Source organism: Vombatus ursinus, unplaced genomic scaffold (genome assembly GCF_900497805.2).
Source record: "Vombatus ursinus unplaced genomic scaffold, bare-nosed wombat genome assembly UNPS02014775.1, whole genome shotgun sequence".
NCBI lineage: Eukaryota > Metazoa > Chordata > Mammalia > Diprotodontia > Vombatidae > Vombatus > Vombatus ursinus.
The window spans coordinates 5,600,909-5,624,402 of NW_020954553.1; the positions used below are offsets into that span (position 1 = coordinate 5,600,909).

General features: G+C 38.8%; 1 protein-coding gene across 2 annotated transcripts in view; it reads left to right on the top strand.

Annotated features, from left to right (window-relative positions):
• FOXJ3 (forkhead box J3) overlaps nt 1-22,394 on the top strand; it is a 169,033-nt gene extending 146,639 nt beyond the window's left edge. For both annotated transcript variants that reach the window (XM_027864685.1, XM_027864684.1), the window contains 4 exons: nt 11,677-11,778; nt 12,193-12,384; nt 17,624-17,731; nt 19,552-22,394. In XM_027864685.1, the coding sequence (XP_027720486.1) occupies nt 11,677-11,778; nt 12,193-12,384; nt 17,624-17,731; nt 19,552-19,667 (518 nt within the window). In that variant the 3' untranslated portion in view covers nt 19,668-22,394. The remainder of the gene's footprint in view (nt 1-11,676; nt 11,779-12,192; nt 12,385-17,623; nt 17,732-19,551) is intronic.
• Nucleotides 22,395-23,494: the final 1,100 nt, after the last annotated feature.

Below are 23,494 nucleotides of genomic sequence, written 5' to 3' on the forward strand. Positions count from 1 at the left end.
TTGATAAAGGCTTGGTCTCAGAAAAAACTGGGAAGACTTGTATGAACTGATAGAGTAAATGAGAAGAGGAGAACAACCTGTATAATAATAGCAGCATTATAAAGACAAGCAACTTTGAAAATCATAAGAATTCTGATCAGTGCAGTGGCCAACCACAGTTTGAGAGGTTCCGTTATGAAGTATGCTACCCACCAGAGAGGTGATGGACTTAGCATGCAGAGTGAAAAATAGACTTTTTGGATATGGCCCATGTAGGAGTTTGTTTTGCTTGACTTTGCATTTGTTGCAAGGCTTTCACTACCCCCCCACACACCCCTCCACCATGAGGGTTCCCATTTATTCTCTCCTCTCTCTGTCCTTTCTCCCTGCCCATTCTCAAAAATGTTATGTTTCTAACTTTTACCTCCCCCAATTTGCCCTCTTTCCTGTCCTACCCCTCACCCCCAACTTCCATGTCCTTCTTATGCTTTTACCCAACTGAGTATGTATGTTATTCCCTCTTTAAGCCAATTCTAATGAGAGTAAAACTCATACTCACTGCTGCCCCCCCCCCCCACCTCTCCCATATTCCCTTCCACTGTAAAGGCCCTTTTGAGCTTCTTTTATGTCAGATAATTTACCCCGTTCTACCTCTCCCTTTTCCCTTCTCCCAGCTCATTCCTATTTCTCACCCATTCATTTTATTTTTTTAGATAATCATCCCATCATGTTCAACTCACACACGTGCCCTCTGTCTGTGTATACTCCTTCTAACTGCCCTAATAATAAGAAAGTTTTTAAGAGTTAAAATCATTTATCATTTTCCCATGTAGGAATTTAAACACTTTAACCTTATTGGACTTCTTATGATTTCTCTTTTCCTGTTTATACTTTTTTATGCTTCTCTTTGAGTCTTGTATTTGAAAGTCAGATTTTCTATTCAGCTCTGGTCTTGTCATCAGGAATACTTGAAATTCCTCTAATTTCATTGAATGCTCATATTTTCCCCTGGAAGATTATACTCAGTTTTGCTGGGTAGGTGATTGTTGATTGTGATCCTAGTTCTTTAGGCATACAGAATATCATGCTCTAAGTCTTCCATCCTTTAATGTAGAAACTGCTAAATCTTGTGTTGTTCTGACTGTGGATCCATGATATTTGAATTGTTTCTTTCTGACTGCTTGCAATATTTTCTCCTTGACTTGGGAGCTCTGGAATTTGGCTAACTCCTGGGAGTTTTAATTGTGGGATCTGTTTCAGGAGGTGATGGGTGGATTCTTTGAGTTTCTGTTTTACCATCTCAAGGCAGTTTTCCATTATAATTTCTTGAAAGATGATGTCTAGGCTTTTTTTTTGATCATGGCTTTCAGATAGATCAATAATTCTTAAATTATCTTTCCTGGATCCATTTTCCAGGACAGTTGTTTTTCCACACTTCTATTTCTTCATTCTTTTGATTTTGTTTTATTGCTTCTTGATACCTCATGGAGTAATTAATTTCTACTTATCCAGTTCTAATTTTAAAAAAAATTACCTTTTTAAGGGATTATTTTACATGTTTTTCCATTTGGCCAATTCTGCTTTTTAAGCAGTTCTTCAGTGAATTTTTGTACATCTTTTTTCCACTTAGCCAGCTCTGCTTTTAAAGATGTTCTTCTCTTTATTGGATTTTTGTGCCTCCTTTGCCAAGCTAATGACTCTTTTTTTATGATTTTCTTGCATAACTCTCATTTCCCTTCCCAATTTTTCTTCTACCTCTCTTACTTGATTTTTTAAACTTCTTTTTGAGCTCTTCCATGACTTGAGACCAATTCATATTTTAGTTTGAGGCTTTGAATGTTGCAGTTTTGACTTTGTTGTCTTCGTCTGAGTGTGTGTTTTGATCTTCCCTGTCACCACAGTAACTTTCTGTAGTCAGGATCTTTTTCTGGTGTTTGCTCATTTTCACAGCCTATTTCTTGACTTTTAACTCTATGCTAAGTGAGACTCTGCTTCCAGAATAGAGGGAGGTACTATCCCAAGCTTCAGGTTTTTTGTGCAGCTGTTTCCAGAGATAATTCTGGGAACCTGTAAGCTTTCATTTCTTCCAAAGTGGTACGATCTAGAAAGAAGTGTGTTTACTACTTTCTTGGTCTTTGAGTGACCACAAACACTCTTTTCTGCCCTGGAACTGTGACCAAGGTCCCTGTTCTGCAGCTGCAAGCTCTGGTGTTAGTGCTCCCCCTTGCCCTGGGACTGAGACCCAGGATTGTTACCCAGATCCAAGTATGAGCAAAGCAGTGGAGTCCTGTCCCCAGTGCCAGCAAAGGAACCCCTGTAATTTACTTCTGATCAGTTTTCTGGCCCCCGTACCATCTGTGGGCCGAGAGGTCCGTTGCTACCACTGATTCAGTCACCCCCAAGGCCTGTTGCTGGTTGTGTTGGCTCAGACTGAGCTCCACTTTCACATCTGTGCAACAGACTTTTCTTACCAACTTTTTAAGTTGTCTTGAGCTAAAAAATTGTTTCATCTCATCCTTTTGTGGGTTCTGCTGCTCCAGAATTTTAGAGGCATTATTTAAATTTTTTTGGAGGGATTTTGGGGAGAGCTCAGGCAAGTCCCCTCCTTTTTTCTACTGTCTTAGCTCTCTCTTTCCCTATCATGATTTTCAAAGAGTTCAATGATTCTTTTTTTTTTAATGAGTCTTTTTTTAAGTTAATTAATTAATTAATTTTTAGTGTTCAACATTCACTTCCACAAGATTTTGAGTTCCATATTTTCTCCCCATCTCGTCCCTTCCCCAACCCCAAGACAGTGTGCATTCTGAATACTCCTTCCTGTAGTCTGCCTTTCCTTCTATTCCCCGCCCCCTTCTCTTATCCCCTTCCCCTTCAGTTTTCCTATAGGGCAGGATAGATTTCTATACCCCATTTGCTGTATATCTTATTTTCCAGTTACATGTAATTTTTTTTTAACATTTGTTTTTAAAATTTTGGGTTCCCAATTTTCTCCCTTCCTCCCTCCCTCCCCACCCTCATTGAGAAGACAAGCAACTCGAAACAGGTTATACATGTGTAGTCATGCAAAACACTTCCATAGTAGTCATGTTGTGAAAAACTAAGTATATTTCGCTTAATCCTATCCCGCTCCCCGTTTATTCTGTTCTCTCTTTTGACCCTGTCCCTCCTTAGAAGTGTTTGCTTCTGATTACCCCCTCCCCCAAGCTGTCTTCCTCTCTGTCATCCCCCAGCTCTCTTATCCTCTTCCCCCCTATTTTCCTGTAGGGTAAGATAACTTTCCATATCCAGTTGAGTGTGTATGTTATTCCCTCCATAAGCCAAATCCTATGAGAATAAGATTCACTCATTCCCTCTCACCTTCCCTCACTTCCCCTCCACTGTAAAAGACTTTTCTTATCTGTTTTATGTGAGATAATTTACCCCATTCTACCTCTCCCTTACTCCTTCTCCCAGTATAATACTCTCTCACCCCTTAATTTTATTCTCCAGATAACACCCATTCATCTTCAACTCACCCTGTGCCCTCTATTTATCTATCTCTATATATACATACATATAATTTTTTCCCTCCAACTACCCTAATACTGACAGATGTCTCATGAGTTACAAATATCATCTTTCCATGCAGGAACATAAACAGTTCAACCTTAGTAAGTCATTATGATTTCTCTTTCCTGTTTACCTCTTCATGGTTCTCTTGAGTCTTATATTTGAAAGCTGAATTTTCTATTCAACTCTGTTCTTTTCCTCAAGAATGCTTGAAAGTCCTCTATTTCACTGAATGTCCATTTTTCTCCTTGACCTAGGAGCTCTGGAATTTGGCTACCATATTCCTAGGAGTTTTCCTTTAGGGATCTCTTTCAGGAGATAACTGGTGGATTCTTCCAATTTCTATTTTGCCCTCTGGTTCTAGAATATCAGGGCAGTTTTCCTTGATAATTTCTTGAAAGTTGATGTCTAGGCTCTTTTTTTGATCATGGCTTTCAGATAGTCCAATAATTTTTAAATTCTCTCTCCTGGATCTATTTTCCAGGTCAGTTGTTTTTCCAATGAAATTCACATTGTTTTCTATTTTTTCATTCTTTTGGATTTGTTTTACAATGTCTTGATTTCTCATAAAGTCACTGGCTTCCAATTGCGCCATTCTAATTTTTAAGAAAGTATTTTCTTCAGTAAGCTTTTAGACTTCCTTTTCCATTAGGCCAGTTTTGCTTTTTAAGGTATTCTTCTCCTCATTGGCTTTTGGTACCTCTTTTGCCATTTGGGTTAGGCTATTTTTTAAGGTGTTTTTTTCTTCAGTATTTTTTTGGGTCTCCTTTAGCAAGCTGTTGACTGTTTTTCATGATTTTCTTGCATCACTATCATTTCTCTTCTCAGTTTTTCCTCTGTTTCTCTTACTTGCTTCTCCAAATCCTTTTTGAGCTCTTCCATGGCCTGGGACCAATTCATATTTTTCTTGGAGGCTTTGGATGTAGGAACTTTGACTTTGTGGTCTTCTGGTTGTATGTTTCGATCTTCTTTGTCACCAAAGAAAGATTCTATGGTCTGACCTTTTGTGTGTGTGTGTGTGTGTGTGTGTGTGTGTGTGTGTGTGTGTGTGTGCGCGCGCACAAGGTTTGCTTATGATCCCAGCCAATTACTTGAGTTATAAACTCCATGTTTACATTCTCCATGAGAATGTACTGTCCCCAAGCTTTGGGGGTTTTGTGCCGCTGTTTTCAGAGATACTTCTAGGGACCTGTAAATTTTCAGTTCTTCCAAGTTGGTATGATCAAGGGCGAGGTGTTTACTCCTTTCCTGGCCTATGCTCTGGTCTATGAGTGACCACACACACTCTTTTCTGCCTTGGAACTGTGAGGAGGATTTCCTCTCCATCACCACTAGGAGCTCCACCACACCAGCACTCCTCCTCGCCCCAGGACCCCCACCGAGAACTGTGACCCAGATCCAAGCATGGGCAAAGCAAGAGAATCCTGCCTCAGCACCAACAAAGAGATTCCTGCATTTCCCCCTCTAATCAGCTACTTGATTCCCCCTCAGTCTGTGGGCCAGAAGCTCTGGGGAAGCAGCCACCACCCTGGGGCCAAACTCGGGGGCTGGGACTGGGACCGAGCTTCTCTCTCACTGCAGTCACAGACTTTTCCAGCTGACCTTCTAAGTTGTCTTTGGCGTTCATGGGTTGAGAAATCTGGAAACCGCCTCTTGAGTCCAATGATTCTTAAATTACCTCTCTACCTCTTTTCTAAGTCAGTTGTTTCTGAAAGCAAATTTCTTAAATTTTTCCTTTCAAATTAGATTTGCATTAATTTTTGAGGCTGGTGTTTTCTTTGATTTACTCATCTGTCAGAAACTTTGTCAGAAACATCATGTCAGAAACTCTGAATTATGGCTTTCTACCAGGACCAGACTCTGCTCCCTGCTGTGCTTTTGGGTGAAATGGTAGGTCCTGCTTGGTATAGCCCTTAGTTCTCTAGATACTTTTGCTGGCCTCAGCTTATTGGCCCCCCTGAATGTTTGAGGTGCAGAGAACTAGATTTCAAGATAGCATGTTGTATCTTAGAGTTCTTAGCTGTTCTGAAGTGCATACTGTTGCCCAGGACTTAAGGTGAGATTGTTATGGGAAACCTTGGGCAGCACTCTCAGGACAGCCCTCTGCATTTACTGCAGGTCTTTCTCTGGTATTACTGGTGCTTGCTTTGTTTAAGGGGCCATGATCCCTTTCCTTTTGTCCTCAGGTTTTTTATGGACGTTTTTTACGGACGTCTGGTGGTGTTCTGAGGTGAATTATGTCACTTACTATAGTTTCTCATTGGATTTCTTGATATTATTTGTTTGGTGCAAAAGTCAGTTTTGCTGGAGTACGCTTGTGGGTGATAGGTGGCCTACTTCCCATTCAGGATACTATCTTGGCAGGCAGCCTGTCTTTTGTTTTTGTATCACCTACATTTCCCAGTATATTCCTTTCTTTCCTCTTCCCAGAGAAAAATGGAAAAAATGTCCCACAGAATTGTCCAGCATTCTGTTCAATACTTATAGTCCCCCATCTCTGCAAAGAATAGAGGGAGATAACATTCTTATACCTCCTCTTTGGGGTTTAGCTTGGTCATTATAATTTCCCAGCATTCAGTTTGGGTCTATTGTTATTATTTCCATTTAAATTGTTATAGTTATTATGTACATTGTTCTTCTATATATTGGCTGCTGACTTCACTTTTGTTACTTATTTCTTATGGCACATAACTATTTCATTGCATTCTTGTACCCCAGTTTGCTTTGCTCCTTACAGTGTTTGGGCCTCTGCTTTGTTTTCATATCTCTGCTACACTGTGTGCCCCATTCCCCTCCCTCACTGCCCCCCCCCCCCAATATAAGTGCTGCTATGAGTATTTTGGTGTTGGTGGGACTTTTCTTTTAACATTGACCTTCTTGAGGCATGTACCAAGCAACAGCATCTCTGGGTTAAAGGGTGTGGACATTTTCACTGTGTTAGAGGCAGCGTGGTTGGAGAGATGACTTCATCTTAGGGCCAGGAAGACCTGGGTTTAAGCTGTCTCTGATATATCCTGACCCTGTGACTCTGGGTAAGTGATTGGCCTGCTCAGTACTCTAGTTAATCTCAAAAGTGTTAGAGAATGGTTTCCCTCTCCACATCAAGGACATCACAGTTCCAGGCATTGTCCTTCTGCTTTCTTAACACAATTCCAAATTGCTTTCCATTAATGTGCTTATCTTTCCACAACAGCTCCAGCATGGATGGTTCTTATCTTTTGTCCTCTTTGCCAGTTTGCTGGACAAGAACTCTGACTTGTTTTAATTTGTTTTTCTTTCTGTCTTTATTTCTTTCTTCCTTTTTTTTTCTTTTTGGTGAGGCAGTCAGGGTTAAGTGACTCGCCCAGGGTCACACAGCTAGTAAGTGTCAGATGTCTGAGGCTGGATTTGAACTCAGGTCTTCCTGACTGCAGAGTCAGTTCTGTTCACTGCGCCATCTCACTGCCTCGATTTGTATTTCTTGTTAGTGATTTGGAGCAGTCTTCCATATGCAGATCTTTGGGAAGTGTTTGTTCCTATCCTTCGACTACATCAATTGTAAAATAACTTTAGGTCTTGTATGTCAGATCCTTATTAGAGACATGGTATGGTTTTCATTCGCACAGTCCTAGGCAAATTGTGAAATAGTTGATCTTTGCTGACCTGCTCTCTCCGCTAGCACCACTCTCCCCTTCTCTCCTCGCATGTTCCCCATCCCAACTCTATACTACTGTCTCTCTTATTCTTAGCTAATGTCTTGGAAGGCCTTAACTAATAAATAACTGAGATATTACCTTAGGTAATATCACATGGAAACATCTGCAGGGCTGTTGGCATTAAGCCAAAGGAAAGTTAAAACTCTGCAGTGACCACAGGAAGGCTAATGAAATTTTGGATAAGGCACATCTGTCCTCAGGGTCAGCTCGGCTGGGATTGGAGAGAGAGAGATGTACGGATGGGGGTGTGGAAGTGACCCTTCTGTATTCCCAACCCTTCATTTTTTCTGCTGCCAGGAACCTGAGATTTATTAGGCAAAAGGTTACAGTGGAGAGAGTCCTGAAGAGTACTGAACTTGGAGTCACAGGACTTGAGTTCAAATCCTCCTCTGCCACTTAGTACCTGTGTGACTTTGAGTAAGTCATTTGACCTCTCTCATGTTCAGTTTCCTCACCTGTAAAAAAAAGGGACTGGACTAGGTAACCTTTAGGGTCCGTTCAAACTCTTGATCTTACAGTAGTGCCCAGGTATAGGTGACAAATTTTCTCCCTTTGCCAAAAGCTCTTCTTGGCTTTCTCATGGCATACCTGACTTTTGTTGGTGAGGGTAGCAAGTCACCAGGGGACACTACCTTTCATTCCTCTTATTAAACAGAAACATGCCAGGCTTTACTAGCATGGTAGTAACAATAATGAAAATTGTCCATTGAAGTTTATTCATGTTTTTCCTCATGTGGTCTTAATCTTTAGGAAAAGTAGCCTTCCTTCTCTTTTTGTTTTGAATTTGAAAAACACCAACAAACATGAACATTTTCATATCACAGGAACAGAAAAAGAGGGTTATATATGAAGAATGGATCTTGATTATGTACAGCTTGAGTTTTATAAAAATTCAACAGTTTCAAAGCTAGGCAGCTAGATAAAGGCAGCTGAGGGAGCAATGGTGTACTTAGCACTGGACCTGGAGTCACTAAGACCTGAATTCAAATTTGGCCTCACACATTTAACTAGCTGTGTGACCATGGCATATCACTTAACCACTGTCTGCCTCAGTTTCCTCATTTATAAAATGAGTGTTATAATAATAGCACCTGCCTTCTGGGTTGTTGTGGGGACCAAATGAATTAATATTTGTAAACACTTTGCAAACTTTAAAGCACTATATAAATCCTAGCTGCTACTATTAATTAATTAAAGCAACCTGTGTTTATGTCTCTTTCCCAACCTTGTTCTCTTCTGTGTATTTTTTAACAGTGCTACAATGACCTTTTATTTGTTTGCATTTTGGGGACATCATTATTGATAGTCCCTCACAACTCCTCCCTCTCCCCTGTTGAAGGGGGAAAAAATCCTTGTAAGCAAAACAAGTCTAAACATTGCCAATGTCGGAAAATGTATGTTGTTTATATTCGAGTCCCCCACCTGTCTGCCAGGTGATAATGGGCACTGTGTTTTGTTGTTACTCCTCTAGAGTTGTCAGTTACGACTTTGTTCACCTCCTAGCCTTCATTTTTCTATGACAGTGACCTTTGCTTCAGAAAATGAGAAGCAATGTGCTGCTTTGGATAGAGGGCTGAAATTAGAGACAGAAACTTCTCTGAACCTTGGTTTTCTTTTCTGCAAAATGGAGATGTACGGCCTTTTATTACAGTAGTGTTCTTGGACTCGAAAAAGATAATTTATGTAAAGAGTTTTCTTAATGTGCAGTGTAAATGTCATTTTATAAACAAAAGGTTCCCCACCCCCCTTAGGAATTACGACCTTTTCTCCTTTTTCCTATAAATCTGCTTTTCAGTTTTAATTTGACCTCTAGAAAGTAAAATTTTAGAAACCCCCTAGACTTTTTGTCTGAATGAAATGATATAGTCACAAGTATCTGTTCTAGAATTTCTTGTGCTTTTCAGTTTTGCTATGGGATTAGCAGTCAGAGTAGTTTGGATTTAAATGACTAGGTAGATTATATTTAATACTTTTTTTTCCTACAAAGGGTTATTTTTTTGTTAGTCAGTAGATCATTAATACATATTCTTTATAGGTCAGAGAGACGTGGATCACATTTTTATACCCTACATTTAAAAATAGTGATTTAATCTGTTTTTCAGAATAATTTTGCGGCAATTACAAACAACCTTGATTTATTAGTTTTGTTGACCAAAGGTAATTGATGTATATGTATTTGTACTATCATTAAGAAGTGAAGTATCTCTGTCTACCTCACAAAATTGTTTTGAATTAGGTGCTTTATAAACCTTAAAGTAATATAGAAATAGTAGTGACTATTATTCCAATAGAATGATCTAGAAATTTGGGAACATTTTTTGCCAGTATGGTAGAATAGTAATTGCCACCAAAAACAATGTTTGTATGAACTGATTTTTCTTTAACAATATAATCTTTGTTTATAAAAAGTCTGTGTATTTTTAAATGTTAGTATTTTGTTGGGATCATTGTTAGATGACCTTACTGTAGGTAAGACTAGCCTAAAGACTACTGACAAGAAAATAGGTCTCAAATGGTGCATAGGCCCAGGTGATCTGTTGCTAAGTTTCTGAATTGTATGAAGTGGTTGGAAAGGATGATATTTATTTCATGGTGACGTTTTTCACAGACTCTCAGAATGTTTAGACGTAGAGGGGTCCTTAGAGATCATCTAGTCCACCCTCCTCATTTGACAAATGAAGATCCAGGAACCCAGAGATGGGAAGGGACTTAGCCAGGGCCACTGAGCTACTAAGTGGCAGGGCTGGGGCTTGAACTTCCAAGTCTGTGCTTTTCCTACTACATCACTATTTAAAACTTTTGAGTTTTAACATCTCTTAAAACCAGATTCCTTTAATTAATTTTTAAGCCTTGAAACAATAACAAAAACAATTCACATGAGAAAAAATGATTTAAAATTGTGATACGATTAAAATATAATACAAAACTTTTTTACATTAATTTAATTTGAAAAAAATTTATTACTTTTATCCACTCTAGTTAGATTTTATAAAAAGGCAAAGTTGGGTTAGGGTTCCTGCCCTCTGCTTTTCTTAGAATATTCCAGAGGGAACCTTAAATATGTCTAGAGTAGGGATACTTAACCTTTATTTTGTCCTAGGCTCCTTTGGCAGTTTGGTGATGCCTTTGGACCCTTTTTTCAAAATAATGTTTTTAAATGCATAAAATAAAATGTGTAACATTGGAAATAGAGCCAAATCAACAAGCATTTATTAAGCACTTAATATGTGTCAGGCACTATGCTAAGTGATGGAGATACAAAGAGAGGCAAAAAAGGTTTCTGCTCCTAAGGAACCCTTCAACAGCTATGTACAAACAAGTGTATATACAAGATATATTGGACATCATCTTAGAGGGAGGCAAAAGCATTCAGGGAGACTTGGAAAGGTTTTTTGGGGAAGGTGGGATTTTGATTAAGACTTGAAGGAAGTCAGAAGACAGGATGAGGAGGCGTAGTATTCCAGGCATGGGAGAGTGCCAGTGAAAATGCATTGTTTAGTGCTGCAAACTGCAAGAGAGGCCAGAGTCACTGTTAACACAGTTAATGATAAATATAAGTGTAGATACAACTAAAACATTTTAAAAATAAGTTCATGGACCCCAGAATAACAACCCTTGGTTTAGTAAAAGCAATTTACAACCTCCTACAGAGAGATGTTTCAGTCAGTAACTTTTTTCCTACCATTTAACTTTCATCCTTGCTGCTGAAATTTAAACACATTCTCTTTTTACCCAGTTTTTGTTAGAAATAAAATAGAATGTGAAATGAATTGGGTGAGAGTAGAATTTTATAGAAATATTTATAGGTTATATTCACCACTATATTCAGGCAGGCCCTATGGTGACCAGGACAGTCAGAATACATCTGCAAACAAGTTACACCTTGTATCAATATTTTGTATGTGAAGGCAAGAATGGTCAAGAAGTATCTAGGTTCTAAGCTCCCACAGGCAAGAACTGTACTTTATTCATATTGTATTTTCCTTGGTGCTTTGCACACAACTGACTTTCAAATGTTTGTTGAATAAATGCTGAAAGATAATGGACTTTTAAGAATTTAGGAGTCTTTATTTTAGCTCAGGCCTTCTTCAGCCCTACCTATCCCACCTATAAGATTGGACTAAACAAGCTGATATGAGAAGTAACTGGTAATTGGTATTTAAAAGGACTCTGAAAATTGAGAATTTACTTATGGGAAATTATGTTAAGAAGAAAAGATTTGAAAAATAGCTGAAGAAAAGGCTCCAAAGCATCCCAAGATGCACAGCTGGGACCTTAATTTAAGAGATACTGGTTAAATAATGTAAGAAGCTGACAGTACCTGAGATTCATTGGGGTGCCAGGACTTCCAAAACCACTGACTGCACATAGCAGTATTGCATCTGTGTCTTTGCCAATTCTGAGTTTTAAACATTTCATCTCAGATTTACAGAATTATGAATTACTCTTTCAGGTGTTTCTACTGATTGGTATGCAACACTGGATATGCTGAAAGAAAGCTGTCGGATTGCTAGCAGTGTTAATTGGTCAGACGTGGATCTTTCACAGTTCCAAGGTTAGTTGCGGCTATATTTTAACATATAACCCAAGACATGTTGTCCTGCCATTTTTGTATATTTCATTTTCTTTAGCTATTACAAATACGCATTCTATATAGCATGTAACATTTTTCTGTGCTTGAAAACGGACACTTTGCATTGGCCATGTAAAATTGGTGTGGGCTCACAGCCTGAAAAAAATTAGGCCAGAACTTAAATCAGGTGGATCGAGGACAAACTTTTGAAAATCTGAGCGATAGTACAAGTACTGTACTTTAGGCCTCAGAATTACTTCAAGAATCCATTGCTACTGCCCTCGGAAAGGCCAGTAGAAAGTTTTTGGGCTGAAAAAGCTTTTAGCTGTGGCTAGATTTCCCCCCCTATTGTCTGCAAGGCTGTGTTAAATATTTCTTTTAATTTTTCCCCCACAGGTTTGATGGAGAGTATGAGACAGGCTGATCTCAAGAACTGGTCTTTAGATCAGGTCCAATTTGCAGATCTCTGTTCTTCTCTTAATCAATTCTTTACCCAAACTGGTCTTATCCATTCACAGAGTAATGTTCAGCAAAGTGTTTGTCACAATGCCATGCACCCAACAAAACCTTCCCAACACATTGGAACAGGTATAGAGTTTTTGTGTAGTAATTTCCTTGTTTTTATTTTTTCCTCTTTATTTTAAATTGACATTTTAGTGTCTAGTAGCTGATGTTCAGATTTTGAATTATTTAGACCTTCTGTTCAAATCATTAAATACAAAATATGTCTTCATCTTAGTTACTCTTGTTTGTAGTTTGTAATGTTGGTAAGAGTTTATCATAGGGGCCGTGAGGTGGCGCAGTGGATAGAGCACTGGCCCTGAAGTCAGGAGGACCTGAGTTCAAATCCGGCCTCAGACCAACACTTGACACTTACTAGCTGTGTGACCCTGGGCAAGTCACTTAACCCCAATTGCTTAACCCCCCCCCCCCAAAAAAAAGAGTTTATCATAAACCTTTCTGCAAAAAGACTTTTATAATTGCTTTTTGCCTTTTAATTTTTTTCCTTTAGCATTTTATTATTTTTATATTAGTTAAAAACTATCAACAAGTGTTTAAGTACCAACAGGGTGTGTTGTACTAGAGTTATTTTTTATATTTTGGAATTAACTTAAAATTGTGAAATTCTCTTCACTTTAATTTATTTGGAATTAACAACTTGGAATAAAAGTAGCAATCATATTTGGATATGGGGCAGTGGAAAGAAAGCTGGATTTAATGTCTTACATGAACAGGACCTGTTCGACTACCAGCTTGATTACTTACCTACCTTTCATGATATGTTAAATGACCTTTCTAGACCTGGGTATTTCATCTGTTGTACTCAGTGAACTTGAGGGTCCCTTCTTACCTCCAAATCTGTGAAACTGTGATGTATAAAAGGGGAGGAAAAAAGACCACACAGTCATTTACTTGGAAGTGAGGGGCAATAAAAAACTAAAACTAACTAAAACTGTTTTGCTCCTGACATTAAAATTTTTTTTTTCTGAGCCTAATTAACAAAATCCAAGTGTTATCTGTTTTCCTTTTTTCCTCTAAAACGAAGGTCTCCTAATGGCTTCATTTTCTTTTCTGCTCTTCATATTTCACCATTTGCCACATTGTAGAAGTTTGAACATGTATGTTCTTTGCCTCTGAATCTTAATTTTTTGCATTTCCTAATACTGTGCTCACTTCTAACTTGTTCACTTGTCCCTGTTACTGAAAATAAGTAATATAACTTTTATAATGAGCTTTTGACCACTATTTTATTCTATTTCACATTTCTGTCGTCTTTGTCTTTAAAAAGAATGAAGAAAGCACGTTCCCTCATCCTGTCTTGTATACCATCTCCACTTTCCTTAAAAAACAAAACAAAAAAAACTGCTTTCAGCTTTGCAAAAAGAGTTTGCCTTCCCCATCAGTTGTCTGCCCATGCTTTGGCTCAAGGGATGTTGGGAATGGGAACCCTTTGGTAACTCCTGAGATTGCATGGGAGAAGTTGGATGGGCACAGAGGAAAGAGGATTAGAAGTTGTGATTGGCAGTTCCTGAGGAGTGAACAGGTGAAGGGATTTGTGAAACTACCATGAAGGTATTTTTAAACTACCCCAGCAAAAGAGTGACCACGTGTTAACTTGGTAGCCTTTTCTAGACTTCCTTTCTCTGACTACAATGGTTCATTTTCATGAGGTCCTTATAGTGGGAACCCCCTTGACTGTCATGCCATGGTAGTTTTACTTTTTTTGTCATTATCCTTCCTGATGAATCCATTTGAGTCATCTTTGGCCAGCTTCTCTTTTCATTATCTTTGGGTCTTTCCCAAAGTTCCGCCAAGTCACTCTTGCTTTTATACCTGTCAGTTCTGTGTGTGCTGTCACATCTCCAGATCTCTCTGCTTAGTTTCCTGTGCTATACCTGCAGGTTGCCCTCAGTTGTGTGCTCCAACGTGACATAGTAGAAAGAACACTGGATGTAACAGGAGTCTGGAAACTTGGCATCAAGTCTTAGTCCTGCTCTTTGTTTTGTTTGTTTGTTTGTTTATTTGTTTTTGGTGAGGCAATTGGGGTCAAGTGACTTGCCCTAAGTCACACAGCTAGTGAATGATATGTGTCTGAGTCCGGATTTGAACTCAGGTCCTCCTGACTCTAGGGCTGGTGCTCTATCCACTGCGTCACTTAGCTGCTACTTCTTAGCTTCATGGATAAGCCACTTCATCTTGCATAGCCCCAGTTTCTTCCTCCATAAAATAAGGGAGTTCCAGTGGAGGATCTGTAAGGTTTTTGTCAGCTCAAGTGTTCTGGGATTTCTTTATCACTATTAGAAGGAAAACAAGACCATTTTTCCTTCCTAAGCAGTCTGAGTGTAGCAGTGTACCTGATGATATTTACCTCTATCACATCACTGGTTAACAGTTCAACCATAGGTTCTCCAAAATGTAGTCAAGCACTGCAAAACTTAAGCACTGTGTGATTACTAGGTATTAGTACTAATTTCTAAAGGTGATTTATATCCCTCCTTTTTTCAGCTAATGATAATAATAGCACTTTATATTGCACTTTAAGGTTTACAAAACACTTTACAAATATCTTAATTTATTCTCATAGTAACCCTGAGAGGTGCTATTATGATGCATATTTTACAGATGAGGAAATTGAGGCTGAGAGAAGTTAAGTGACTTGCGTAGGGTCACATAACTATTTACATGTCTATAGTTGGATTTGAACCTAGGTCTTCCTGATTCTTACCCACTGTGCCACCTAAGTGCCTGTTTCTTCCTGTTTCAACTAGATACCTTCTGTGCCTAAATGTTTTGCCCTCTGTCTTACCTGAATTCTCTCCATTTTGGACTCTGCTCCCATTTTACCCCTTGGATCCTGCCAAGACTCCTGACACCAAAAAATAGGAAATATATGGAGAAACACCTAATGAGAAGGTCTCTGTGCAGATAACCTGTTCTGGAGCTCAACTGACAAAGTTACCTAGAATGTGACTGGCCCAGGGTCACCCAGCTAGGAAGTAATGTGAGAATTTCCTAATGTAGAAGATTTGATTGAGGGAGCGTGCCAGGCTTTTGTGTAATTGAAACTATTTGTAAGTGTGGCTATCCCACAAGTGTTTATCGACTGAGTTTCTTTGCCCTTTTGGTTTCTTCGTTATGGCCATTGATTTATGTCAGTGAAACTTTTCCTATAAGATGGTGATAGTCTTTGTCAATGGCTGTTTCTGTTATGCCACACTCATAGATAAGGAAACTGAAGTGATGAAAGGTATACTGACTTTCCTAAGGTCATAGGCAGGATTAGAAACCAGTTCTTCTGACTTGTAGCTTGGTGTTCCTTCCACTGACAATACAAACCCATTCTGCCTCTTTTTAAAAATTTTGTTTTTTAAGCTTTCCTGCTTGTGATTTATTTTAAATGACTTTTCCTCTCTTTTTGCATCTCATGACCTTTTGACATCATCTACTTTTCTCTTTTCTTTTCTTCTTCTATGATGAAGTGGTCCTTCTCAAGAAGACTAGTGATTTCACCTATATACTCTTATTGTCCCCTCCTGTGTTCTGATAAGTCAACCTGACAGTCATCTCCCTCCTCCTTCTAATTATCAGTCTCTCCCCATCTACTAGTTTCATTCCTACTACCTACAAAAACACCCAGGTTTCTCCCATGCTTTTTAAAAAACAAAACTAACGACCCTATTTTTCTCTCAAACCATAATTCTGTAGCTGTCCTCCCTTTCTGAGCCAAATTCCTAGGAAAAAGTTGGCCACTCTTATTTCTCCATCCTCTTCTCCCCTTAACCTTTCACATTCTGGCTTCCAGCTTCATTACTCAAATGAATGTGCTCTCTCCAAGGTTTCCAGTGATCTCTTCATTGCTGTATCTAAATGGCCTATTCTCAGTACTCCTCCTTCTTGACCTATCTGCAGCTTTTGAAACTGTTGACTACCTTTTTTTCATGGATACTTTTTCTTCTCTGGGTATTTCTAACACTGCTTTCTCTTCATTCTCCTACCTATCTGACTGCTTTTTTCAGTCTCATTTGTTAGATCATTATCCATGCCATGTTCCCTAATTATCCCAACACTGTTGTAGGTCTTCTTTTCTTTCAGTACTGTCTCACTTGTTGACCACATCATCTCCTATAGGTTCAGTTACTATCTCCATGTAGATGATTCCCACGTCTGTTTTTCTGTCTGTCTACCCGTCCATCTGTCTATCTGTCTGTCTATCTATCTATCTGTCTGTCACTTTAGTTTCTTTCCTAAGCTCCAGTCTCAGATTACCAGCTGCCCATTAGACATTTCCTTCTGGAACTCCCATACACATCTCAGTATGTTCAAAACAGAACTCCTCTCATCCTAAGCTTGTCCCATTTTCAAACATCCCTTTTCCTGTAAGACCACCACTGTCCTTCCAGTATCCCAGTTTCTAAAGCTGTGTCATCCGTGACTCCTCAATCTTCCTCATGCCTCATATCTAGTCATTTGCCAAATTTTGTCATTTCTCTTTCTACAATTTCTCATGCAGTTGTACAACTTCTTTTCCGGTCACACAGCTGCCTCCCTAGTTCAGGCCCTAATTCAGGCCCCTCGTCACCTTCCACTTAGACTATTGCAGTAACTTCCTACTTAGTCATTCAGCTTCAAGTCTCTTCTCATTCCAATCAATCCTTCATACATCTGCCAAATTAATTTTTCCTAAAGCACAGGTTTGACCATGTCACTTACCTACTAATAAACCCTAATAGCTCCTTATCACCTCTAGGATAAAATACAAACTCTTCTCTTTGACATTAAAAGCTCTTTATTGACCCCATACTTACCTTTCTGGCCTCATTACACGTTACTTCTCTTCACACACTCCACAATCCAGCCATCTAACCTTTTTTTTTTTTTTTTTTTTTTTTTTTTGCCTTTTCACTGGCTATCCCTCATACTTTGATTACATTCCCTAACCTCTTTCTCTCAGAATTTCTAATTTCTTTCATGACTCATCTTAAGGGGCTGCTTCTACATGAAGTCTTTCTTTTGACTGCTAGTGCCTCCTCCTCTTCTGTTACTTTATTTTGTATATTTTATTTATCTATATGTGTCTCTCCAAATGTTAGCTCCTTGAGATTAAGAACTTTATATTCCCAGGGTCTAACATAGTGCCTGTAATAAGTGCTCTTAATAAATGCTTGATTAATTATTTGGTTGAAGTGAAGGAAACCTTAAATAGATGTGAAGTAGTATTGATCTGTATTGATATATACTGACTAAAGTCATCCCAATATTTTAGTGCTGTTTTTAAACTTTACATTTACATGTATGTTTTCCTATATTTGCTCTTTATTATCCATAGGAAACTTGTACATAGACTCCAGGCAAAACCTCCCTCCTTCAGTGATGCCTCCCCCTGGTTATCCTCACATCCCACAATCACTTAGCACTCCAGGATCAACAATTGCAGGTAATTCAATTTAGCTTCCCTCTTTTGGGGTGGGCGGGTGTGTGGTAGGTATGATGTATATAATCTGTATTCAAAGCGTGCTACTGAATCTCCTTTTAGCTTATCATGGGTCTACACACTTAGCAAGCCCAGGAGTATATAAGGACTCTCAGGGTCTCAAGTTTCCATCCTTCTGTTGAGCTGTACACTTTTCAGGCTACTGTGACTTGATTTTGCCATCTAGTACTCAGAAATTCTCCAAGTCATAACTTTTGGAGAAACATAGACAAATGATGGTTCAGTTCTTGGCACCACATTTTTGGAAGGACATTGACATGTTAACGTGTGTGTGGAGATGGCGAGAGAGGTAGAAGTGGTGATGGCTGTTGTGGTGGTGACAAGGATGATGAGAAAAACTCTAAACCATGCCAAAGAGTGAGTGGTTAAAGTCACCGAGATTAGAAGAGGTGTCTTAGAGGAAACATGAATGCTGTCTTTGATCATCTGATAGACCAGCTTACGGGAAAGATGAGTCTTGTTTTGCTTGACTCCAGAGGGAAGTTTCAGACATGAAGGTTTCAGCTTGATATGAGGAAGAAACTAACATTGAGCTCTCCAAGAGTGGAATGGACTGTGTTTGGAGGTAGAGAATGTCTCATCTCTCGAGGTCTTCATGCGCAGGTTGGATGGCCACTTGTTGGAGATAAGTGGAGGGGATCATTCGTGCCTAGAAGCAGGCTGGATTAGGTGCCCCTAAGGTACCTTCCACATTTTGAAATTCTTTGATTCTAATAGTACAGTTTGAGCAATAGAGGTGCAAGTAGTTAGGGAGGTAGTTCCTCCCCGATGCTCATTTATATCATGGAATGTTAAAAGTTTGTATCGTCAGCAAGTTAGGGAACTACAGCCTGAGTAAAGGACAAAAGATAGCGTCCTTGAAGGGAGCTTATCATTATTGTTGTTGCCGTTGTTATTGTTGTTATTAGATAGTTACATGATTTTCTCTAAGCAACCCATTGTGGCAGATTAATAACCTCTTAACAGAGCAACAGGCTTGGAGAAAGAGAGAGAAAATTGAGAAATTAAGAATTATCTTTTTTTTGGTGTTAACAAGGCTTTTGACTATACCAAATGATATTCTCATCAATGAAATGCAGTGGGTAAGAGATGGTTTAAATGAGGGCTTTCTGGCCTCTTAATTTTGCTTCAGTCTTACATGTGTTTCTGTAAGGTACACAGAAATTACTTTAGTTTTTGTAAAGATTACATCTGCCTATGATAATGAAGTACAAGGGCTGTGTGTACACACACTCAGACACCCACACACCCCTTCAGTGGGCTTTTGTACCAGCAGGGGAAGAGTGGGAAGGATTCACAAGGATTGCAGAATCATAGGATATAGAGTTGGAGAAGACTTCAGAAACTGTCTACTCTAATCCAGTCCTTAAGGCCATACAAATATTAAGTAGCACATTTAAGATTCTAGCCTCAGAATTTTAGAGTCTGACTCTATATTCAGTGCTGCTTCTACTATACCACACTAGCTCACTTTAGAGTGACATGGGGGAAGGGCTTAATAGGAGTAACAGTCTTTTGGGTAAGGAGTCAGAGGTTTCTTAGGACACCATTGACTTTCTCTGTACATGCATCCCCTTTTCTGGTAATCTAGAAAAGCCCTGCCCTGCTCACATTTCAGATTTGTTTCCTCAAGTCTCTCCTATACTGCTAGAACTCCGCTCACTGACTGATGCCCTTATGCTTTCTGAAAGTAGAGTGATGTGTTTATTGCATTATTCCTGATCTCTGTGAAAAAATGACCCGACTTTTCCATTTTTTTACAGGACATCATGGAGCAATGAGCCAGCAGCATATGATGCCTTCTTCAGCCTTCCAGATGCGCCGCCCTCTGCCTCCAGATGACATTCAGGATGACTTTGATTGGGATTCCATTGTGTAGGACTTTTGAGGGCATAAGAACTCTGACCTTGTTTTCCATACAGTTTAAAAAAAAAAGTGAACTTGAATTCACTAATGACAAGGTGAAGATTATAATCACTATAAAGATGCTATCTAAATTTACCTTGAAGACAATCAGAAATATTTAGCAGGATAACTTATGGCTTTTATTTGACCCAAACAAGTACTCCATGTCCGTCTCCCTGCCAGCTGCCGTAGCTCATTACTGTCATGTGATTTGGACAGCTTTTAGCTTGTGTTGGTTTGATGTTGACCACAAGTGCCAGACTGATTTCTAGACAGAGCCTCTTTTGCTGCAAGCAGTTTATAGATACATATGTGTAAATATATGTACAAAAGTAAGAAAATTAAACTTTTTCTTAATTGGGTTATAATGTCTTAAGAAAAGTTACTGTGAGTTTTTCTACCTTATTAGGCTCTTTTCTGTAAGATTCTTTTCTTTTGTGTAGGTAATTAATAAGATATTAACTTTTCTAAGCACAGTTTCCTTTAGTCCCCCTCCACTGTTCTGTAGGCCAAATAGTACATGTGCATTTGACTTCTGCCCAGCAGGCAAAGGAATTCAGAATCCATAGTTTGAAAGTTTGTTACACAAGCCAAAGTGGCAAGTTTTTCATGGGTAGCTGAAGACAAAACAGACCAAAGTCATTTAAGTTTTTGAAATTTTGTCATTTTCTTAGCATACATTGTCAGTGGCTTTTATGTTCATTTTTTAAATCCTCTGTAATGACTATAAAATTCATTTGAGCAGGTGGACATTGAACACAGCCTGATGCTTTAAACAATTAATGCTTATACTTTCACTTCCTAATGTATTTATTATTATAAAGTTTTATTTTAATATTTATTACTACTACCTTCTGTGAAAGTTCAGCTCCAGCTGGGCTCATTATGGAGAAATAGGAAAGTTAAAGTAAAACATGGTTACAGTCCTGAGTAATTGTGGATGAACCAAAAGAACCTAAATTGTCTTCTGTGTAATTACTCATTCTGGATGTTCTGGGAATAGTCACCATTTCTCCGCTTTGGGTCTGTGAAACTTCATAGGTAGAGAAAGTTCCTTCAGTAGTCAATTCAGAGTTCATTTGAGTAACTGAACTCCTTCTAGAATCTAGAAAGTTGAAGAAGTTAACCTCTGTCAGTTTCCCTTAAAATCATACTGAAACTATGGGAAAATCATAGATTTCCTCTCCCATGTGACAAATTTGAAGTTAGCAGACAATTAAACAATGCCTTGGAATTGGACGTTTTCAGGTTTTTGTTTCATTTCATAGTTAATACAGGTATGCTTATTTTCTTAGTTTTACAATAAAACTCGAGGAAACAAATTTTGAAAATTGAAACATTTAGAATCTTCCTTGAGGGGGATGGAAATTTGTCAAAATTTCTCTCTTTACAATGGAACACCCTGTACTCCATCTAATCAAGGAATGAATGAATGCCTGTCTACCAACCATTCTGTAGAAGATCTGGTCCCCCTAACCATTGCAGTTGAGAGGAATGGTTATTCTGTAGTTGGGCAGCAGAACACACATCTTTGTTCTTTTCAATGCAGACAGTGGAACATTATCTTAAATGAAGCCCAGGGAGACTCCTCATTGGGTTAGTGATGGAGAGGAGGGAGCATCTTAATGTAACCCAGTTACCTAGATCCTCTTTCCTAATGGCAGAAAAACTAGAGGTCCCTTCTTAGAAAGTGCAGAGATAAAATAGTTGATAGTAATAGCCCATAGAAGATAAGTTTAGATCATTTGTTCAAGGCCAGGTTAAACATTTCACTGTCGGTAGAAGCTTCCAGTCTGTTTAGATTATTAAGTAGCAATATGCACTTTAAAACCATTTTAGATATTTGAATGCAATTTTACACAGAGGGTTTTGGTTAGAAATGTGTATTCTAGCTAACCACTGACTGAAATTTTGCAAATTGTGTGAGGTTAATTTCCAATTGGGTAATAATTTGTTGATTCACAACTATCAATATTTTTATGTGGATGTAGAATTAGCAAGAATAGATCCTGAGGTGAAGTCTCAGTACTATCTTATAACTCCCTTTCAGCCATTTTGTGGTTCAGAAACATGGACAAGTTTTTTCCATAGAAAACCATCCCTTTGTGCCTGGACCTGGGTCTTTATCCGGATGTGCTCTGGGTGGTTGCTGCGTTTGATAGTTACAAATTCAGAAGTTATGCCTTGTGCTTAAATTGACCATACACTTTTTAGAAACATTAATAAATGTGCAAAACTCACAGTGGGGCAGCCTGTCCAGGAGAACAGTGCAACTGGCATTTGTGGCCTGGTTTTTTGAATGTCAGTGTGTCAATGTGCTTTCCTGTAAATATTTGTCTCTCATGTCCTTCTAGGGTGGGAGGGAATCGACCTGGGGATTATTTCCAATGGAATAGAGTATTTTGATATTGTTCTTTCAGAGGGTGATGTGTACATATCTATATTGTATATATGTGATGAAAATGCATTGGCTTTTTGTGCATCACAGCCTTTTATCTGTACTGCTGTTCTACAGTCAGTGTTTTAATGTTTCTACCATTTTGTTATTGCACGGTTTACTACTTTGCCTCTATGATGAACGGCACGGATTCTTTGTAACAGTTTAGTGCTGTAGAATATATTCCAAGTGTCATTAGGATTGTTGCTGCCAGAACTGATATGCATGAATGGCACTTAAAATAAAGATATTATGTTAACTCCATTTTTTTTTAAAAAATTGATTTTTATAAGTTGTTTGCTGTAATTGAGGGAACAGATCTAAAAACATGTCTTCAGAATAGATACAGAAACACGTAAACAGTCTATTAAAACATGCCAGTACCTTGTAACCTGAATGTTTTCTAAGTGTTTGTCAGTGTCCCATGTTCTATTGTTCAGAGTGAGAACTTTCTGCCTGGGCCTTTTCAGAAAGGAGAGAAGGGGCCCCTCTTATAGCTTTGCCATTCACCAGGGATAAAACTCAGATCAACAAACATTTCCGGAAGGCCCAATGTGTATCTTTGCTGGGCATTAGTGATACAATGAGGAATAAGACTATAAGATCCCCCCTCCTCACAGAGCTCAGGAGTCCAGTCAGGGATATAGGACGTGGACCCATGAGTTGATGAACTGATTTTGTGTTTATGGGCATTCCATTCTATTTAATGAGCTGCTGTGGCCCCCCCCCCAAAAAAAATCTGTCACCTTGTGGCTAATAACCCTGTTGCTCTCTGCTGGTTCTCGGACTGTAAGACATGCAGCCTACATTCCAAGCCATTCCATTTTGGTCAGACCTTCCAGAATTTGTGTTCCCCAAGGTTACTCAAGTAATGATACAAAATCGGAAGTGTAAAAAGGCAGTATTTGATTAAGCACCAGCAAAGCAGAGAGTGGTTGGAGAGGGAAGCAGGGCCACTGAAGGAGAGAAGGAGAGAGGGGTTGTTTGAACTGGCTCTTAAAGGATTTGCAGGTTTTAGATGGTGACAATATTCCAGGTGAGTAAAATGCTCCTCTCTGAAACAAAATTTACTTATGTCTCAGAATTTACTGATCTGCAGTAATCATTATTTTTACAAACTTAAACATAGCAAGATTGGATCCAGAGGAAGAGTCTCAGGGATGACTTCTAATTCATGCAGACTTCCTGCCTACCTGTGGCTTGGAAACAAGAGTGGGTCTTCTCACTGGAAAATGGGAAGGGATCACAGGACATAGAAAGTGCTGGAAGTAGTGGGTTAGCCTTCAACTAATCCATTTCCCTTATTTTAGAGGTGGAAAAACTAAGGTGTTATAACTTTCCCAACATCACACATGAAATTCCTT